The sequence below is a fragment of the Primulina eburnea genome, chromosome 17 (genome assembly GCF_022965805.1).
Source record: "Primulina eburnea isolate SZY01 chromosome 17, ASM2296580v1, whole genome shotgun sequence".
Classification (NCBI taxonomy): Eukaryota; Viridiplantae; Streptophyta; class Magnoliopsida; order Lamiales; family Gesneriaceae; genus Primulina; species Primulina eburnea.
In genome coordinates, this window is record NC_133117.1 from 19,976,060 (window position 1) to 19,997,810 (window position 21,751).

The window sequence follows — 21,751 nt, forward strand, 5'->3', positions numbered from 1 at the left end:
ACTGTGTATTTTATTTAAAGAGGTCAGAGGTGTCACAGAACAACAATGGAATAAAAGATCTAGAGGTCCGATTTCACGCAACTATCCACCATGTGTTATTTTGTGTAGCTATATTATAAATGTCCTTCTTATTTATTAACCAAGAATTCTATAATTATCTACTCCCTCTCCCGAGTGCTAAGTAGATACTAATTATCTAACAAAGGATTGTAACGTCCCCGTCAACAAGCTATAATTAAATAACACAATAAGCGATAACTTCTTTTAATGGCTTCAATAGAAATATATGTCCTCCCGAACTATATAAATACCATCGATGTATTTTTCCCTTTCTTGTTTATAAATTCCCTTTTCCAAGTGATAATTTATAAACATAAGAATCATTCAAGATATGGCCAGTAAAATGAAAGCATTAAGATTGGAAAAATACAAATGAACAATAAGGAAAACTTATATAGCATAATTCATAAATCCCAACACATGGTTTCTAGTTTTGTTCCATCATTCCTCTAGAAATAAGAATTAATTCATAATAATTAAAATAACACAACAACACATGAATCTTAAACAAGACATATCAAATAAAAGTTAAAATAAAGAAAGAAGAACTTAGAACAAGAGATTTGGAGTGCAATAAAATTTCTGTCCAGAATTGTGCAAAGATTTCCTAAGGATGATGAACTTGAGCTTCAATCCCTTCTTTGTAGCCTCCACTCTTTCCTTTTGCTCCCCCAATGACCTAGATGATGAATAATAGAAGCCTTTTATAGTCTTAGACAAGTCTTGTACGCAAAACACAAAATTCATCAACTCCCATGCGCAGCACACCAAAATTTCAGAATTTCCGGACTCTGTCTGTGCATGACCGCGGGTGCGGTGCAAGATGGACTGCGGGTGCGGTCATGTTTCGGGGAAAAAGTCATCTTCACACAAATGAAGACCGCGGGTGCGGTGCCGAGGAGACCGTGGGTGCGGTCTTACTTCGGCAAGTTTTGTCATTTGCACTTTCTAATTCATCAATTTACTACTCCAAATTCTCATTCTAAGCTTCCAAATTACAATAACAAAAACAACAACAAATCACATAAAACCTGCTCAAGAATCACAAAATTCCAAATTAAAAACAAGTAATAAAAGTACAATAAATTGCACTTATCACTCATATAACATTGAACCCTCTTTGAGCTCTTGGAAAACCAAGAATGAAATCCATCGCGATGTGTTCCCATTTCCATTCAGGAATGGGTAGTGGTTTCAGGAGTCCTGCTGGTCTTTGATGTTCAGTTTTGACCTGTTGACAATTTAGACATTGTGCAACAAATTGAGCAATGCCCCTTTTCATACCTGGCCACCAAAATAATGGTTTCAAATCCTTGTACATTTTTGTGCCTCCTGGATGGATCGAATAGAGAGTAGCATGAGCATCAATAAGAATGTCGGTTCTGATCGTTCCTTGATTTGGCACACACAATCTCCCTTGATATGTCCATATTCTTTCCCCATCCAATTCAAAGTTCAAATTTCCTTTTTCTTCATCTCGCTGCCTCAATTGTTGTAATTCATTATCTGTGTTTTGTTAGACCTTAATCCTGTCTGCAAGCGTTGGTCGAACCATAAGAGATGATAGCTGAATTGCAGCTCCCTTTGGAATAACATCAAGCTTCAAGTTCTGAAAATCCCATAGGATTTGTTCTTGTACTTGCATCGCAGCAATAGAACTGGACTTTCGACTTAACGCATCTGCAACAACATTGGATTTACCTGGATGATAGTTAATAACACAATCTTAATCCTTCACCAATTCCAACCAACGTCGTTGTCTCATATTTTAGTTCCTTTTGCGTGAATAAATATTTCAGACTCTTGTGATCCGTGTAAATTTCACACCGTTCACCATACAGATAATGGCGCCAAATTTTTAACGCAAATACCACTTCTGTCAGTTCTAAATCATGTGTGGGATAGTTCTTTTCATATTCTTTCAATTGCCTAGAGGCATAAGCAATCACCTTCCCGTGTTGCATCCAAACTGCTCCTAAACCTTGTTTCGAAGCATCACTGTACACTACAAAATCTCCTAATCCTTCTGGAATAGCAAGGACCAGTACTGAAGTCAATTTTTCCTTTAACTCTTGGAAACTGCGATCACATGCTTCGTCCCATACAAATTTTACATTCTTCCGAGTTAAAGCAGTCAAAGGCAATGCTATCTTGGAAAATCCCGCTATAAAACGACGGTAATAACCAGCTAACCCAAGAAAAATACGTACCTCGGTAACAGTGGTAGGTCGTAGCCAGTTATTAACAGCTTCAATCTTACTTGGATCCACTGATATGCCTTCTTTGAAATGATATGACCCAAGAATGCTACTTGTTCAAGCCAAAATTGTAATGCCCGATATTTAATTATTGTAATCAGACGTTGATTAATTGACATAATTGAGGTTATAAGAACTCAAATGACGAGGCCGGGCGTCGTTGTATGGTTAGCCAAGAATTTGGACAGAACCTTCGGCGCTCGAGCGGTAGAAAAACACCGCCCGAGCGCCAATGCACCACCAGATTTTGTTTTGGACAAAATTTCTGGCGCCCGAGCGCCAGTGTGTAAACTGCCGAGGCTTGGACAGAAGGTTTCGCGCCCGAGCGGTAGAGATTGACCGCTCGAGCGCGAATCATGCAAAACGAAATCGCGCCACTTGCCTTCTTGCATGTGCGAGTATATATATATATATATATATATATATATATATATATATATATATATATATATATATATATATATATATATATATATATAGATGCACTAATTCCTTCAGAAATCAGAAACAAAAGAATCGAGAAAGGTTCTGAAAAAGAGTGAAAAATCCTTACGCCTTTTGTGAGAAATCCGTCCGTCATATTTTGAATCCGACTTTGGTACTATGTTCCTATCAACGCATGCTACAACTGGACGTAAGTTTTGTTACGTTTAGACATGTTTTGAATTTATGATATTGTCAGAATTGAATATGATTCAGATATGGTGTTTTTGCTACTGTAGACATTGTAGAATTGAAGTCATATTAAAGAACAGACTGTTTCTGTAATTGTTATGATTTTTGAAAGATATTGACTGAGATTTTATATCATAATTGTGTTAGTATTCAGAGTATGAATTATATTGACACAGATTATGAGCTCCAGTATTATATTTGTGATGTTCAGATTGACGGGGTTATTCAGACTGTATTGTTATGCCGTCGAAACATCAGTTGATTTAGATTAATCATATTCAGATATGATTCACATTGTATTGTGATATCGATGACATGAATTGAATTGTATCTTGTTCAGATATTGATCAGATTATGTACTGAGTTGAGTATTGATCAGAACAAATTGTGATTTGAGTTATTCATTGATACTATGTATTCGATATTGTCATTTCAGATTTGATATGGACAGAGTTGAATACAGGTCATCGTCTTCGTCAGACCGGGACGACAAAGGTATAATTCATGTGATATACGGGAAGACATAACTCAAATAAGATCCTATTTGAGTTTCCCAATAAAATCACATACTAGATTATTGTTATATTCTGATATGAATATGCTTTGTTTATATGCTGATATGTTACTGCTTTGTTTATAGATTTATATGCATTGCATTTGAGATAGGAAAGTTTGACAGAAACAGTCAGACTTCTAGATGTTCGATGTATCGTTACATAGGAGCAGACATTGTCCTATTGTAGATTATTCGATACAACTCAGACCGAAGTCTAGGAATAAGACGTACAGTCACCCCGAGTGGGAGGGTAGGTGACAGCCATTGACGTCTTATTCACACCGGGATCCCTAGAGTTATAGTTGAGTCGAGTCTAGACATGATTTGACTAGAACTGCATGTGTTTATAGATGTGGTTTCATAGACTATGAAACCCATTTTTATTGCTTTCAGTCATGATAGCATGTGTTTATGATTTGATTTGAATCGCATGCTTATTTTGATTTGATTTCATAGATTATGAAATCTATTACTTTTGAATATGTTCATGATAGCATGTTTTATGATTTAGATTATTTCTATACATGCTTACCATGTTTTATACTGGGATTTATTCTCACCGGAGTTATCCGGCTGTTGTCTTGTTTTGTATGTGTGCATGACAACAGGTGGACAGGATCGGGGTCAAGAAAAGGATAAGAGAAGACGAGTTAGCGTGGTGATTCCGGACTTACTGTAGACTTGTTTTATTACTTGAACTTAGTAACCGAACCTTAGACTTAGATTGTACAGTATTGTACTCTTATACTGAAATGTATTTTATACTGAGATGTATATTATTTAGATTCCATTACCTTCCGCAATTGTATTTTAAAAAGAAAAATTTTTAGACCCTGTTTTTATCTTAATTGATAATTAAATCCCAAAGATGATTAAGAAAAATATCAGCGTCCGGGTCCCCACAAAAATTCACATTTCTTCCATTTGGCATATAAATGTTATCCTTCAAAGTATGCAAAACTAAATGCAAATGTTCTCGATGCTCCTCTACATTCGTGAGTAGATGAGAATATCATCTATAAACACAATTACGAACTTGTCTAGAAATGGCTTGAAAATTCTATTCATTAAATCCATAAAAGCTGCTGGTGCATTTGTTAGTCCAAATGGCATTACAAGAAATTCATAATGCCCGTACCTGGTTCGGAAGGCAGTCTTTGAGATATCATCTGATTTAACTTTTAATTGATGATAGCCTGATCATAAATCAATCTTCGAAAAGATAGCAGCTCCTTGTAATTGATCAAACAAATCATCAATTATAGGGAGTGGATATTTGTTTTTCATTGTCACTTTGTTCAACTCCCGATAATCAATACACAAACGAAGAGTACCGTCTTTCTTTTTTACAAACAAAACAGGTGCACCCCACGGGAAAAGCTCGGTCTAATAAACCCTTTATTAAGCAACTCATGTAACTGTTCTTTCAATTCTTTCATTTCTGTAGGAGCTAATCGGTAAGGAGCTTTTGAGATCGGATGAGTTCCTGCCACAACATCAATTACAAATTCGATCTCTCTATCTGGGGGTAAGCCTGTTACATCATCAGGAAATACTTCTGGAAATTCACAAACAACATCTGTATCTTTTAATTCGCGAACAGGTGGATCACTAGTTAACACATATGCTAAATATCCTTGACACCCCTTCTGTAGTAATTTACAAGCCTTCATACAAGAGATTATCCGAAGAGGTAAGGATATACCTGCACTTGCTACGGTGAATGGTTCAGCTCCTACTGGTGCAAACTTGATCATCTTTATGCCACAGTCAATAGTAACTCTGTACTTCGAGAGCCAATCCATTCCCAATATCACATCAAAATCGGTCATTTTCAAAACAATCAATTCAGCATACATCTGATGACCTTGGACATATATTGGACATCCTCGCACAATCTGATCTGTCTGTAATTCTTGCCCGGAAGGTAAGGCTATGGCGAGTTGTGTCTCTATTGTACTTGTTGTAATGCCCAGTCTCTTTACAAATGATTCCGAAATAAAGGAATGCGTGGCTCCTGAATCTAGTAAAATAATAGCAGTGATACCAGAAATCAAGAACATACCAGTAATCATCGATGTATCTACATCCACTTCCTCTTTGGTCATCGAGAAAAGGCGTCCATGTACTTTTTCAGAACTCCCTGGACAATTTTTGGGGAGATGCCCTAGCTTTTTGCAACGATAACAGACCTTGGAACCCTGCATACATTCCCCGCCATGGAGTTTGCCACATTTAGGACAAGGTGGTCTTTCCTGTTCTTTACGTGGAGGGGGACCTTTGCCACGGGGTTTCTCTGGTCGAGTACCCCTGCTATCAGTCTTTTTGCCTTGTCCTGTTCCTTGACTCTTCTGAAAGTACTGCTGCCTTCGTTGTTGCCTTTCTATATCAATGTCATGTTCATCTTGTTCTGCCATAAGTGCTCTTTCTACTATCTCCCCGTATGTAGCAACTTTCGACATCCTTACACCTCTTTTAATTTCAGAGCGAAGTCCCCGCATGAAATGTTCGCCCATACTGGTGTCATCTTGTGCAATATATGGTACATATTGGACTCCGGCCTCAAACTGTTGTATATATTCAGTCATTGACATGGTTCCTTGCTTCAAATTCAGAAAATCACTGGCTTTCTTGGCTCGTATGTCTTTACTGAAATATTTGTTATAAAACACAGTTTTGAAAGTTCCCCATGTCAATGGTCCAACCGGTAATGCCACTTTTGCACTTTCCCACCATATTCTTGAATGTTTTGTTAAGAGAAAGATGGCACAAGTCGCTTGGTCAGCATCATCCATATGAAGGTAGGAGAAGATGGACTCCAATGATTTAATCCATTCTTCTGCTACTGCCGGATCGGTACTTCCCATGAATTCATGGGGATTCAAACGTCGAAAACGATCATATACGTCTGTCTGAACAGGTACATGTCTGTGTACTATGGCTTGTGCTTGTGCCTGTTCATGAGTAGTCCATTGCATCTCCAGTAGCTGCTGTATTTGTTCACTATGGACTTTTGCTTGTTGTTGGAGTAATTGAGCAAAGTCATCTATCGGTCGTGGCGCACTGCCCTCACCTTCGACCGCTGGGGCTTTGCCCTTAGATGACTCTCATTCCTGTACTTTACTTTTCGGTGGCATCGTTGCTTATTTTAACCTACATGTAGGTCACGTAGAAACACATAACTTAGCATAAACTATGGAATACAATGATACTTACTTGCCGAGTTCCCCATGTATGGATGAAGTGCAGTGTCTTTCCTATCAAAGAACCGTGGGCTCTGATACCATAAAAATGTCACACCCTTACTCTATACCTAGCATAATTACCATAATTAAAATAAGGTTTGAATGATATAACTATATTATGAAGCAAATCAAACAAGAGGCATCACTTTGATGGTTTATAAAATTTTTGGCATGATGTCCCTACATTTTGTTTAAACCAAACCTCAAGCAATACCATATATACCACAATATAAACTATATTTTCATATAAAACTATGCACCATATTGTCCATATTCTCATATACATGCATCTATTTATCATCATAAACATAATATGATACTTGTTTCAAACCATAACATTTCACTCATTATAATACATATGCGGAAGCTATACAATAATAAGTCCCGGTTCTTGTCGAGGTGAGGCACGTCACAAGCATCCATTGGCAAACCGGCATCCTACGCATCTTCACTACATGATGCTGTAATACATGAGCTACGTGAGTTTATAAAACTCAATAAGTTGGCACTTGTACGTATCAATATGCGTAGAAGGAACATACATATCAAGTCGTGACAACAATGAAACTTTAAACCATGTCATATCATAGCATATATTCATGTTAATTTTTGTACTTGAGCCTCATTAGTTGACATGTACTACTGTGCTTGCTTTATTATATAGCTACTACTGTGTTGGACGTCAGGGAGCAACCTTTGGCAACCCCACGCCCCATGATCATATATTGGCCAATAGCTTTGGTGGACTTAAAACCACTCATGATGTCAACAAGCTCTATATCATGTAAAAATCAGTCCTTTCCTTTCATTTTCATGTTCATGTTCATAACATAGCACCCATCATCAATATTCATTAGTTTCTTACATATTTAATACATAACAATGGAATATGGTGCTATGTTTTCATCAATAAGATACTAACAATGTACATATAGCAATAATCAATGGGAAGTATTTGAAATGATAATATTACTCATGTATTACTTCAAGAACATGCCAACTTACAGTCAATCGTACGAATACTTGTTTGAGACGATGTTTCTCACTCCTATACTGTCAAATATACCAATAATTCAGTCACTATTGCATAAACTAGATGAAAATCATTCCTTTATTGTCACCTACATGTACCATAACTAAAAGAGAAGAAAACTTACACCCTTATGAAGTTCTTGTGATGGAGAACTAAGTTCTAGCTTCAAAACTTTGAAAGGAATGAAGAAAGGAGGTGATGGAGAAGTTTTCTAAATTTTTCCTTCGAGTTTTTTGTGAAAAAAGGGAGAGGAAACTGATGGATTGGTTTAAAACTTCGAAACTTATCTTCTTATATACAAGGCGGCGCTCGGGCGGTAACATTTTACCGCCCGGGCGCAGAACATTCTGCCAGAAAGATAAATTTTTCATGCACTGGCGCTCGGGCGGTCATTTATTACCGCTCGGGCGCCACACTCTCGGGAAAAATACTGAACTTGCAATGTACCGGCGCTCGGGCGCCACCTGTTCTGCCTCTGCGCACTACTTCGTCAAAGATCGCTCCAGAAACGTCTCTTCCGTTCATAATTGAAAAAAAGGTAAACTAGGAAGTTTTAACCCTATGTCTTTGCTTGAATCTCTCACTGGTTTCAGGTCGTTTGGAGGTCGGAGTAAAAGTTATGCCCATTCTCCCAACATGTGTCAGTTAAGGAATGACGGTATACACGACACACTTCGGGGCACTTTTGACTTGTCTTCCACAATGATTTGGACAAAACATAAAACGTGAAAGTTGTAGCATTATATCTTAGCTTTCTAATGGTTAAGGTCTCACACAATTTGGATCAATATTCAAATCATTATGCTAAAACCCGTAACAACTACCACGATTTCGTCTCATTTCCTACAGTCCTATACCAACTTTCATTACACTACTTCTACCTACACCTGTTACTATAACTATTTAGACATATATTCATTATCAATACATCATGAACAATATAAAAATCATGTTCAATCTCAATATTGATACCTCAATCATCATGTGAAATCTAATGAGCTAAATAACTGCATAATAAACGACATAAGCGCATTATTATCATTTGTACGAGTAACCGGGCATTACAATTTGTATGGTCAGAAGAGTGTGAGTCCAGTTTCCTTGAATTGAAGAAGAGGTTGACCAGTGCTCCAGTGTTGACTATTCCATCAGGTACTGGTGATTTTGGTGTTTATTTTGATGCTTCTCACAGAAGATTGGTTTGTGTTTTGATGCAGCGGGGACATGTTATTGCCTATGCTTCAAGACAGTTGAAGCCATATGAGACTTGTTACCCAGTTCATGATCTGGAATTGGCTGTCATTGTATTTGCATTGAAGATATGGCGACATTACCTATACGGTGAGAAGTTTGAGATTTATTCTGATCATAAAAGCCTAAAATATATGTTTTCACAGTCAGAGTTTAATATGAGGCAGCGAAGATGGCTCGATTTACTGAAAGATTTTGATTGTGAAATCAAGTACTATCCGGGAAAGTCAATGCAGCAGCTGATGCACTGAGTCGAAAGGTATGTTATTTATCCTTATCGACGATTGGTGTTTCGAATTTGATTGAAGATTGTTGTTTGTCTGGATTGTTATTTGAGACAGATTGTAAACCTCTAAGTTTATATGTTGTTCAAGTCGAACCAGAGCCACGACCAATGCTAAAATATTTATGGACCATAGTTGAAAATTTTAATTTTTACAGATTGAATGTTGGGAAATTGACTTAGAAAGGTTTGAAATCCTTCTACCAAAATGTCTTTTAAGATTCATAAACATCGATGCAGTATTGTATCTCAATAAAATTAATATAGTACGCCACAAGCATGTTTAAATACTCAACTTCCTCTGAACTTCCTGAATACAAAATGAAAAACGAAAAAAAAAAAATATATGAGGATTATCCATTCAATTGTGTTATTATGTGTGCGAAAAAATTCAGTCACTATGATATTAACTCAAGCTTGCATTCAACCAAACTAACTGTCAATAGCCACTATCAACTCAAAACAATTCAAAGTCGAATATTTTAACCCAAAGCTAGTATTAGTACAATAAAAATTTTGTTCAGAATGTACATACCATTGAAAAATGCTCCAAGATTTATAAACTATAGCATAAAAATTTAATTTTAATAGATTAAAAGTGGAAAATTTGAGTTACAAATTTTGAATTTCCTCAGGCCGAAGAGGCTCTTGAGATTCACGAGCACCGACGGTATGTGGTATCTCAAAAGATATTCGTTTGATTTACATAACAAGTTCATAAAAGTGTTTGGAAACTAAAGAACAGTCCTAGTATATCGTTTCAGTGTCACACAAGTTAAAAATGGAGAGAAATATATTGTCCGAGATATAATGAGAAGCGTAAACCAAAAGAGTTTGAAAAACTCATCTTCATCAACACTTAATAAATCAAATGAATGAAAAATATATGAGGACCACGCATTCACTCAGTATTGTTATGTGTGTTAAAAAATTCGGCCCCTATGATATTATCTCAAGTTAGCATTCAATAAACTCAAGCTATTATCAACTCAAACACAAACATTAGGATACATACAAATGCTACAAGATTTCTGGATAGTGGAAGAAAAAGTAAATGTTTACAAATTGAAGGTGGGAAAATTAGCTTAGAAATATTTGAAGTCCCTCCAACAAAGGAGGCTCTTAAGTTTCATGAGCATCGACGATGTATGGTATCTCTATTGAAATTCATTTGATTTTCATTACAAGTTCATGAAAGTGCTTGGAATCTAAAGAGCATTTAAACATGATTTAGGCGTCACACAATTTAAAGATAGAATTATATAGTCTAGGATATAATTGTTAGCAATTATCGTAATTGTTGGGAGATTGGCAATTATTACAGTGGTTGAGGGAAAAGCTGGAAACTCCTTTCAATTAACATGAAACGTATTCCATGGTATTAGAGCTCCATCGTCTCATTCCATATTATCTCATTTTCCAGTATTAGAGCTCCGTCGTCTCATTTCATATTAACATGAAACGTGTTCCATGGTATTAGAGCTCCATCGTCTCATTCCATATTAAATCATAAATATTATAGTGAAATTTTTTCCATCTTGCCTCTGGTTTTTTACCTTATTATTTTTAAGGACTTTCTACGTAAATCTCAGTATCAAATTCTATTATTTATTTTCATATTTATATCTCTAGATATCGTATCTAAGACCAACAAGTGATATCAGAGTTTTGGTTTAAAATTTATTAAAATTCTGAGTATGCTCTGTGGTTGCAGCCTAGACTGATCTTCCACATTAGAAAAGTTTTTTTTTTAGATTTCTATTAAGGTGGGATTATTTTGTCAAGTCTATTAAATTGTTGTAGACATAATGACGGACATGTACGAGATAGCAACATTCAAGCGCTTGTTTTTATAAAGGCGGAAAAGATTGCCGTCAATCTATATGTACTTTTAGGAGAAACACACAAAGAATTGGAACTAGTTGTTGCATCGATAGGTTCAAAAGAAGAATTAACAGTGTTACGGTATAGAAAGCTTGGGCATATGTCAGAACGAGGGTTGAAAACTCTTCAGAACTGAAGCTGCTGTCAGAGCTTACAAATGTATCACAATTGATGGTGTTAAGAATCTTTGGTTTTTGTCCTCAAAGACCCCAAACACCGCTATTTATTTAAAACTCGTACCATCATCGAGTAAATTTAAATTTTAATTGTGACTTATCATGACGGGATATTTTGATTTCAAAATATTAGATAACCAAAATATGATCAAGATATAATTTTAAATATTTAAATCTTCACTAATCTATTACCAGTAGATAACATAAATTTTTGCATGATTAAATCTTTAATGATCATTATATGGACAACTTAATAGGATAAGAATTTATAACTTAATAAATCTTTTTCAACGTAAGATTCACCCAACATTTGTTTGTATATATAATAATAGTAAAAAAATATTGTAATCACTGTTTGGCGCACTGCACTTTCCATATATATCTTCATCTTCGTCGGACACATTCTGAGCTTATTAAATTGATGTTCTGTATCAACATAAATTTTTCTGGTGTTGTTTATTTAATTCAAGGTATCGCAGATGAATAAAAAATCAGGAATTATGATCATATCTATATTTTTCAAGTTGAGAGCAGGGGTGCATGTGAGTTAAATTACCGATAAATTGATGTTTGCTTGAGTATTTTCACTTATTCTTTTGTATCTTTAAATAAATTTTACTAAGTCATCTCTATGTTTCATTATTTAAGATATTTCAAAAATTTAGACGCAAAGGCACGTCCAAACTCAAGCATTAGTCGGTAGACGCTTTGATTTTCTGGAGAACACAGTAATTAAAAGGATTGATATACTGCAAAACATTGTGATAAATGCCGTAAAAGATATTGCAGCGGTTGTTCAAGTTAATTTGATGTGGTTGACAAAAAGGGGGAAATAGGAGAAATAGAAGAGATAAAAGATCAAGTTTCAGCGGAGCTTGGATGGCAGGCGACAAAGATTCAGCCACAGGGTGAAAGGTAAGTTCTGGGACTAGCGATTGATAGAGTGTGAGAAAAAAAAGAATATCTAGCGGCTGAGTTCTAAATCTTAAGCCTTTTTTTGTGTATTAAAATTTTTTTAAAAGAAAAAATGATCTAGGCGCCAGCATACACACCATTGTTGTGTACCGTAGAATTTCTCTACAAAAAAAATACACATGTGTACATGTATACACATAAATAAAAAATTAAAGAACCCTTATTTAATTTCTTAAATAATTGTTAATAAACAAATTAATCAATTCTAGATCCCTCTAAAATATTTCATGAGAATCATGTACATAGAGTAATCACTACTATTAACATTATTATTCGATCAATGTATTCTTAATTTACTAAATATATAACAATGAACTCATTATAATCTCGATCGGCGATCAGACAGTGCCAATGTACATAGGGTAAAATTATTGTTCATATAATGAAAATTGAAAATTTCAAAGATCAAATTTTTGCCGATTTATTTTTGGCAGCTGTCAGTTTTGTGAACTACTTGACCAAAACAGACAATTCTGCTCTTCTCACTTAATTAGCAGTTAATCTTATTCGGGCTTGCCCTAATTAGTGTCATTCTTTTCATCAACCCTTTGATCAAGAATATCAAAACTCAAGTCCGATTGCATCCATCAGATCATGGTAAGAGCGTCTAGTAGCATCGTCTCATTAACCCTTAGGTATCACTGATAGTGCTTGCAAAAACTTTAAGTTATGGTTAGCGTATAGTACGATCCTTTCAACTCATATATCCCAATAGAATCTGCAACCATTGGTATATCGAGAGTTGCGTATAAATTCTAAAACGATGTGATGTATTTTTGAGTAATAATAGTGGCATGGGATGTGCAACTGAAGAAACACCTTTTCAAAATGCACGTCATACTCTGGGCAGATATTCATTTCTCTATTAACTAATCAAATGATATAGGATATCATTGTCCGCAGGCAAACAGTGAATTCTCGATGACAATTTATTGACTCCTATGTATTTCAAAACTACACCCAATCTACCAGCTGATGATCCTCAATGGAGTCGGTAAATGGATCAAAGTACATGCTAGTACTAGAACCGCTACGTTGTCCCGATTCAAAGAACTAATGATGTACAACCATAACTGTGGACACTATTCCACTCTATAAGTGATAACTGAAACACCCCACTTAAAATTATTTTAAAATGAAATATAACTTGACATCAGCGGAAGCATTTATCGTAAAGAAAATATACTTTATATCCATTGTAACCATTTTCATAAAATACAAACCAAACAATACATAAATTCAATACATCATAAATCAAATACCCACAATACATATAATAAAATACATGATATTTTTAAAACTTTAAATGTTCAACTCACACCAATAAAACATTAACATAACCAAATAAAAGTTGTTCCATTTTCAATAGCTATATGACTTCTTCTCCTTGGACAATCTGCTTCAAAGCTTTTTATTACCTGCATCACATGAAATAACTGGAATGAGATAAAACTCAGTAAGTAGAGAACTTTACATAACAAATACATATTTATATTGCTTGGCTTGAAACATTGCAATTGCAATAAATATGAACAATACCATCTTCAATGAACAATAATGAAAGAATAAATGTAGATGGTATACAATAGCATGAATATGAAACAATAGCTCAATGATCTATAATCTGTGAATGTTATCTCTGTTAATATATATAAATATATATCGGACTGTGAGAGATAACCATGAAATGAAATGATAGTCTGTAACTTGTAATCTGTGACCTGTGAATATTATCTCTATTGATATATATAAATATATATCGGACTGTGAGAGATAATCTATGTATAGCATCTCTGTGATGTATGGAAATATATACCAGGCTGTGAGAGACACTCTTCATGTGATTGGCCAATGACATGCATGAATTACTATCATTTTCTTGGATTGGAACATATAAAATTCATTGGAACAATTCATCAAACACTTGATATGCACAAAGGATTGTAGCATATGATTCATCAAACACTTGATATGCACAAAGGATTGTAGCATATGAAATTCATTGGGACAATTCATCGAACATTTGATAGGCACAATAGTTTGCTAGCTTCTTTATCAATGAAATCAATGGAATTCTTGGATCTTTGAATATATAACAATGAATATGGCATAATATAACCATAAAAGAAGCTAGACATCAATAAACATGGCTTGGATACATATATATCATGTGAGCACAAGAAATAGCTTCTACTTACAACCCAATCAACACTTGGTTGCAAAGATGACCTCAATAGAATCCCTACAACAATAAACACCATAAAAACTAAGAATTAACATCATATAAACTTAGATCTATAAAGTCAACGCATTCATCTAACCCAACAATTCTTCACAAAACCCATAAATAATTAAGATCTTACCTTGTAGCTAGCACCTAGACTAGGAGATGCTAAGATTTCCACAAAAATCCTTGAACTTGATGAAGATGAAGAAGAAAGAATTTTGGAGAAGAAAGGAGAAGTTACGTATGAGAGAAATGGGAAAAATGAAGAATGAAGATATTTCTCAATACCTTGATATAAAAATCAATTCATAACCTTAAAATCGCATTTCGGAAACACAATTTTTCGTTTAAAAAAATGAAGCGCCGCACCCGCGCGCCTCCTTGCAGCGCGGGTGCGGGCGCTGCCCGCACAGGCAGCGCACCGGCGCTGCCTAAGGCAGCGCGGGTGCGCTGCTGTCTCGGACAGGCAGCGCACCTGCGCTGCCTATGGCAGCGCGAGTGCGCTGCTGCATCGGCAGGCAGCGCCCCTGCGCTGCCTATGGCAGCGCGGGTGCGCTGCTGCGCTGCACCGCACAGCGACGCCCGATCCGAACTCCTAAAAATGACTATTCTAGACTTGATATCCAACCTTTTCTTATTCCAATCAATTATTATGAACTTTTAACAACTAAATTCCATATAAAATCAAGCATAAAACCATCACCACTAGCATTCAACCATTCCCAAATCATCAACAACTATGCCCCTATAATTTCTCTAACCTATTGACAATAACATGAACTATAAACAACACTAAAACTTGACCATATCAATATATATGAATATCCCATAATCATAACACATGAAATCACTGATCAATGAACAATAAAACTTGGGATATTACAATCTCCCCTCCTTATAAAAATTTCGTCCCCGAAATTACTTACTATCAAATAGATTAGGATAACGTTGCTTCATCTCCTCTTCCGGTTCCCACGTGGCCTCTTCAATCACTTGATTTCTCCATAAAACTTTGACAATGCCAATTTCTTTATTCCTTAACACCTTAACCTTACGATCAAGAATTTGAACCGGCTTTTCATCATAGCTTAGGTTAGGCAAAAGTTCCAATGACTCGTACATAAGAACATGAGATGGATTCGCAATATACTTACGAAGCATGGATACATGAAATACATTATGAACTCGGTCCAAGTCCGGTGGCAAAGCAAGACGATAGGCTCGCTCTCCAATCTTATTTAGAATTTCAAATGGTCCAATGTATCGAGGTCTTAACTTACCTTTCTTGCCAAATCTCATAACTCCTTTGAGAGGAGCTATTTTGATAAAAACATGATCACCAACCTCGAATGCCAAAGGCCGTCTTCTAACATCGGCATAACTTTTCTGTCTAGATTGAGCTGTCTTCAATCTTTCTTGAATTAACGCCACAACATCTGCTGTTTGTTGAACCAACTCAGGACCCAACATCTTTCTTTCACCTACCTCATCCCAATATAAAGGAGATCTACACTTTCGTCCATATAAGGCTTCATAAGGTGCTAGGCCAATGGAAGACTGGTAACTATTATTATATGTGAATTCAACCAATGGCAACTCGGTATCCCAACTCCCAGGGAAATCAATTGTGCAAGCTCTTAACATATCCTCAAGAATTTGAATAACCCTTTCTGATTGCCCGTCGCTTTGAGGATGGTAGGCGGTGCTAAAGGCTAACTTCGTGCCCAAAGCTCGATGTAAACTTTTCCAGAACTCTGATGTAAACCTCGGATCACGATCTGACACTATAGATACCGGTATACCATGAAGTCTCACAATTTCTTGAATATATACATCGGCATATTGATTCATAGAATATGTTGTCTTGACAGGAAGAAAATGCGATGATTTAGACAATCGATCAACAATCACCCAAATAGAATTGAAACCTTTCTGAGACCTTGGCAATCCAACCACAAAATCCATTGTGATGTGTTCCCATTTCCATTGCGGTATAGGCAAAGATTGCAATAATCCCGCCGGTCTTTGGTGTTCACTCTTAACCTGCTGACAGGTTAGACATTCAGAAACAAATACTGTAATGTCTTTCTTCATACCTGGCCACCAATAAAGACGTCGAAGATCTTGGTACATCTTGGTACCACCAGGATGTACAGAGTATGGCGCCGTATGAGCTTCTATGAGTACCTCTCTTCGTATGTTATCACCAATAGGAACACATATTTTACCTCGAAAGGTAATCAAACCATCACGATTCAATCCAAATTCAGAAACTCCAGATAATTCTTTATTCGTTTTTAACTCCAATAACTGAACATCAGACTGTTGTTCCTTCAAAATTCGATCAAACAAAGTTGAGCGGAGAACTAATGTAGATAAACGAGCCACTGTCCCTGAAGATACCAATCTTATCTCATTCCTTTGCAAATCAAGCAACAAAAATTTAGAAATCATAGCATTTAATTCTGAACTTGACTTGCGACTCAAAGCATCTGCAACCACATTAGCTTTACCAGGATGATAGCTAATGGTACAATCATAATTCTTGACAAGTTCTAACCATCTCCGCTGCCGCATATTCAATTCTTTCTGTGAAAACAAATAACTCAAACTTTTGTGATCCGTAAAAATTTCACATTTCTCACCATAAAGATAGTGTCGCCAAATCTTTAATGCAAACACCACAGCTGCTAACTCCAAATCATGAGTAGGATAATTTTTCTCGTAGTCCTTTAACTGACGAGAAGCATAAGCTATCACTTTCCCATGCTGCATCAGTACAGCACCTAACCCCAATTTTGAAGCATCTGAATAAACCACAAAATCTTCAGTACCACAAGGAAGTACTAACACAGGGGCAGAAGTCAACTTATCTTTTAACTCTTGAAATGCTTGTTGACATGCTATAGTCCACTCAAACTTGACTGACTTACGAGTTAAACTCGTCAATGGCAATGCTATCTTTGAGAAGTTCTCTATAAACCTTCGATAATATCCTGCTAAACCCAGAAAACTTCTCACATCTGAAACTGTCTTTGGAATGGACCATTGTTGAATAGACTCAATCTTAGAAGGATCTACAGAAATTCCTTCCTTAGAAACAATATGGCCCAAAAATGCCACTTGTTCTAACCAAAATTCACATTTCTTGAACTTTGCATATAATTGTTTTTCCCTCAACAAGTTCAACACAATCCTCAAATGATCTCTATGAAGTTCTCGTGTCTTAGAATAAATCAAAATGTCATCAATAAAAACAATGACAAAGGTATCCAAATACGGTGCAAAAACACGATTCATTAAATCCATAAACACTGAAGGAGCATTGGTTAATCCAAAAGACATCACCAAAAATTCATAATGTCCATACTCGTTCTAAAAGCAGTCTTTGATATATCCTCATTTCTCACCTTTAATTGATGATAACCAGACCGAAGATCAATCTTCGAGAATACTATTGCTCCTTGCAATTGATCAAAAAGATCATCTATCCTTGGCAAAGGATATTTATTCTTAATATTTACCTTGTTCAGTTCACGATAATCAATGCATAATCGCAATGATCCATCCTTCTTTTTCACAAATAACACTGGAGCTCCCCAAGGTGAGAAACTAGGACGGATAAAACCTTTATCTAATAGCTCCTGCAATTGATTCTTTAATTCTTTCATTTCAGTTGGAGCTAATCTGTAAGGAGCCTTAGAAATTGGAGATGTACCTGGAATTAAATCAATAACAAACTCTACCTCTCGATCAGGTGGTAATCCAGGTACATCATCATCAAATACATCAGGATAATCCTGAACCACATCAATATCCTGTATCTGTATTTTACTTTCCTTTCTTGTATCCAAAACTGAAGCTAAATAACCAACACAACCCTTGTGCAACAATTTAGTAGCTTGAAGGCAAGAAATAATAGGGATACTTAATGAAGAGGTACCACCCACAAATAAATCCTTCTCAATATCATCTTCTAAAAATTTTACTATCTTGCTAACACATTCAATCACAGCACGATAAGCAGACAACCAATCCATACCCAATATCACATCAAATGCAACCATTGAAATTACAATTAAATCTGCATACAACAATCTTGATCCCATCAACACAGGACAAGCCTTAATTATACTATTTGTCCAAATTTCTTCCCCAGAAGGCAACACAATATTAAACTGAACATGCACCACAGTAGGTTCAACAGATATAGTATGCATAAACTCCTCAGATATAAAAGAATGTGTTGCACCAGTATCAATTAAGGTAAGTGCTTCTTTTCCCAAAATGAAAATATTACCTAATATGACTGAAGCATCAGGATTTGCGCCCTCTTTTGTCATTGAAAAGATTCGACCTTGCACTTTACCTTTTCCAAAAGAAAGAGGACAGTTATAAACCGTGTGTCCAACTTCCTTACATCTATAGCAACGACCGCTGCCAATTAAACATTCTCCTTTGTGTGACTTTCCACACTTGGCACACAATAGTCGATCATTATCTGCAGGAGGCAAAGGAAATCTACTACGCTGATCCATCTTGCCTTTGCCTTTATAACCTCCTCCTCTAACATTCACACTTGAACCCTGACCCTGACCTCTGGCTTGAAAAACTTGTCTCCTCAACTGTCTATCCTTCTCAATCTCGTGCTCATCATGTTCAGCAAGTAAGGCTCTCTCCACAATTTCTTGATAATTCACTACCTTGGACATATGGACATCCCTACAAATTTCAGATTTCAAACCACGAATAAAGTGTTCACCTTTATCCTTGTCATTCTCAGCAATAAAAGGAACAAACACACAACCTTCTTCAAATTTCAGTATGTACTCAGTAACAGACAAAGAAGCCTTTCTCAACTCCAGAAACTCTTTCACTTTCTTGGCCTTAATTTCCTTTGAAAAATATTTGGCATGAAATAATTCCTTAAACTCGTTCCACACCAGTTCTTTAACATTAACAGTCACTTTGGTGGCTTCCCACCAAATACGAGCAGCCTTTACCAACATAAACACAGCACAACCAACTTTATCTTGATCAGAAAATTTCAAATAGTCAAAGATGGCTTCCAAAGCTTTGACCCATTCAAGAGCTAATAATGGATCAGGACCACCAATAAAATCAGGAGGATTCATCCTCCTGAAACGATCATAAGCACCATTTTCAGAATTATTTGTCGCGCCTTGAATTCTTTCTTGTGCTTGACCTTGAATCGTAGTTTGCATAGTCAATAACTGTTGGATCTGATCACCATGAACTTTAGCTTGATCTTGCAATAACTTAGTCAATTCATCTACTACACGAGTAGTCTTATCTGAAGAAATAGTACTATCATCCCCTTCAACATTCTTACGCTTGGTAGGCATTTCCTATATATGTGCTCATGTTAACATGAATAGAGTGAAAGAATACATCAATGTCAATGTTAAAATCAATAGTTGCAGGATTGAAAACATACCAGATTGTCCTAGGCAGAAGAAGTCATATATGGTCCAAAGAACATTGCTCTGATACCAATTGAAACACCCCACTTAAAATTATTTTAAAATGAAATATAACTTGACATCAGCGGAAGCATTTATCGTAAGAAAATATACTTTATATCCATTGTAACCATTTTCATAAAATACAAACCAAACAATACATAAATTCAATACATCATAAATCAAATACCCACAATACATATAATAAAATACATGATATTTTTAAAACTTTAAATGTTAAACTCACACCAATAAAACATTAACATAACCAAATAAAAGTTGTTCCATTTTCAATAGCTATATGACTTCTTTTCCTTGGACAATCTGCTTCAAATCTTTTTATTACCTGCATCACATGAAATAACTGGAATGAGATAAAACTCAGTAAGTAGAGAACTTTACATAACAAATACATATTTATATTGCTTGGCTTGAAACATTGCAATTGCAATAAATATGAACAATACCATCTTCAATGAACAATAATGAAAGAATAAATGTAGATGGTATACAATAGCATGAATATGAAACAATAGCTCAATGATCTATAATCTGTGAATGTTATCTCTGTTAATATATATAAATATATATCGGACTGTGAGAGATAACCATGAAATGAAATGATAGTCTGTAACTTGTAATCTGTGACCTGTGAATATTATCTCTATTGATATATATAAATATATATCGGACTGTGAGAGATAATCTATGTATAGCATCTCTGTGATATATGGAAATATATACCAGGCTGTGAGAGACACTCTTCATGTGATTGGCCAATGACATGCATGAATTACTATCATTTTCTTGGATTGGAACATATAAAATTCATTGGAACAATTCATCAAACACTTGATATGCACAAAGGATTGTAGCATATGATTCATCAAACACTTGATATGCACAAAGGATTGTAGCATATGAAATTCATTGGGACAATTCATCGAACACTTGATAGGCACAATAGTTTGCTAGCTTCTTTATCAATGAAATCAATGGAATTCTTGGATCTTTGAATATATAACAATGAATATGGCATAATATAACCATAAAAGAAGCTAGACATCAATAAACATGGCTTGGATACATATATATCATGTGAGCACAAGAAATAGCTTCTACTTACAACCCAATCAACACTTGGTTGCAAAGATGACCTCAATAGAATCCCTACAACAATAAACACCATAAAAACTAAGAATTAACATCATATAAACTTAGATCTATAAAGTCAACGCATTCATCTAACCCAACAATTCTTCACAAAACCCATAAATAATTAAGATCTTACCTTGTAGCTAGCACCTAGACTAGGAGATGCTAAGATTTCCACAAAAATCCTTGAACTTGATGAAGATGAAGAAGAAAGAATTTTGGAGAAGAAAGGAGAAGTTACGTATGAGAGAAATGGGAAAAATGAAGAATGAACATATTTATCAATACCTTGATATAAAAATCAATTCATAACCTTAAAATCGCATTTCGGAAACACAATTTTTCGTTTAAAAAAATGAAGCGCCGCACCCGCGCGCCTCCTTGCAGCGCGGGTGCGGGCGCTGCCCGCACAGGCAGCGCACCGGCGCTGCCTAAGGCAGCGCGGGTGCGCTGCTGTCTCGGACAGGCTTATGGCAGCGCGGGTGCGCTG

The 21,751-nt window shown here is 35.8% G+C and overlaps 1 protein-coding gene across 1 annotated transcript; it reads right to left on the minus strand.

Annotated features, from left to right (window-relative positions):
• Positions 1–15,541: 15,541 nt before the first annotated feature.
• Positions 15,542–19,989, minus strand: LOC140817934 (uncharacterized). The gene is made up of 4 exons (XM_073177724.1): positions 18,252–19,989; positions 16,811–17,115; positions 16,135–16,666; positions 15,542–16,062 (listed from the first exon to the last, which is right to left on the minus strand). The coding sequence occupies exons 1-4, from the start codon at positions 19,987–19,989 to the stop codon at positions 15,542–15,544; spliced, it is 3,096 nt and encodes a 1,031-aa protein (XP_073033825.1).
• Between the last annotated feature and the right edge of the window lie 1,762 nt (positions 19,990–21,751).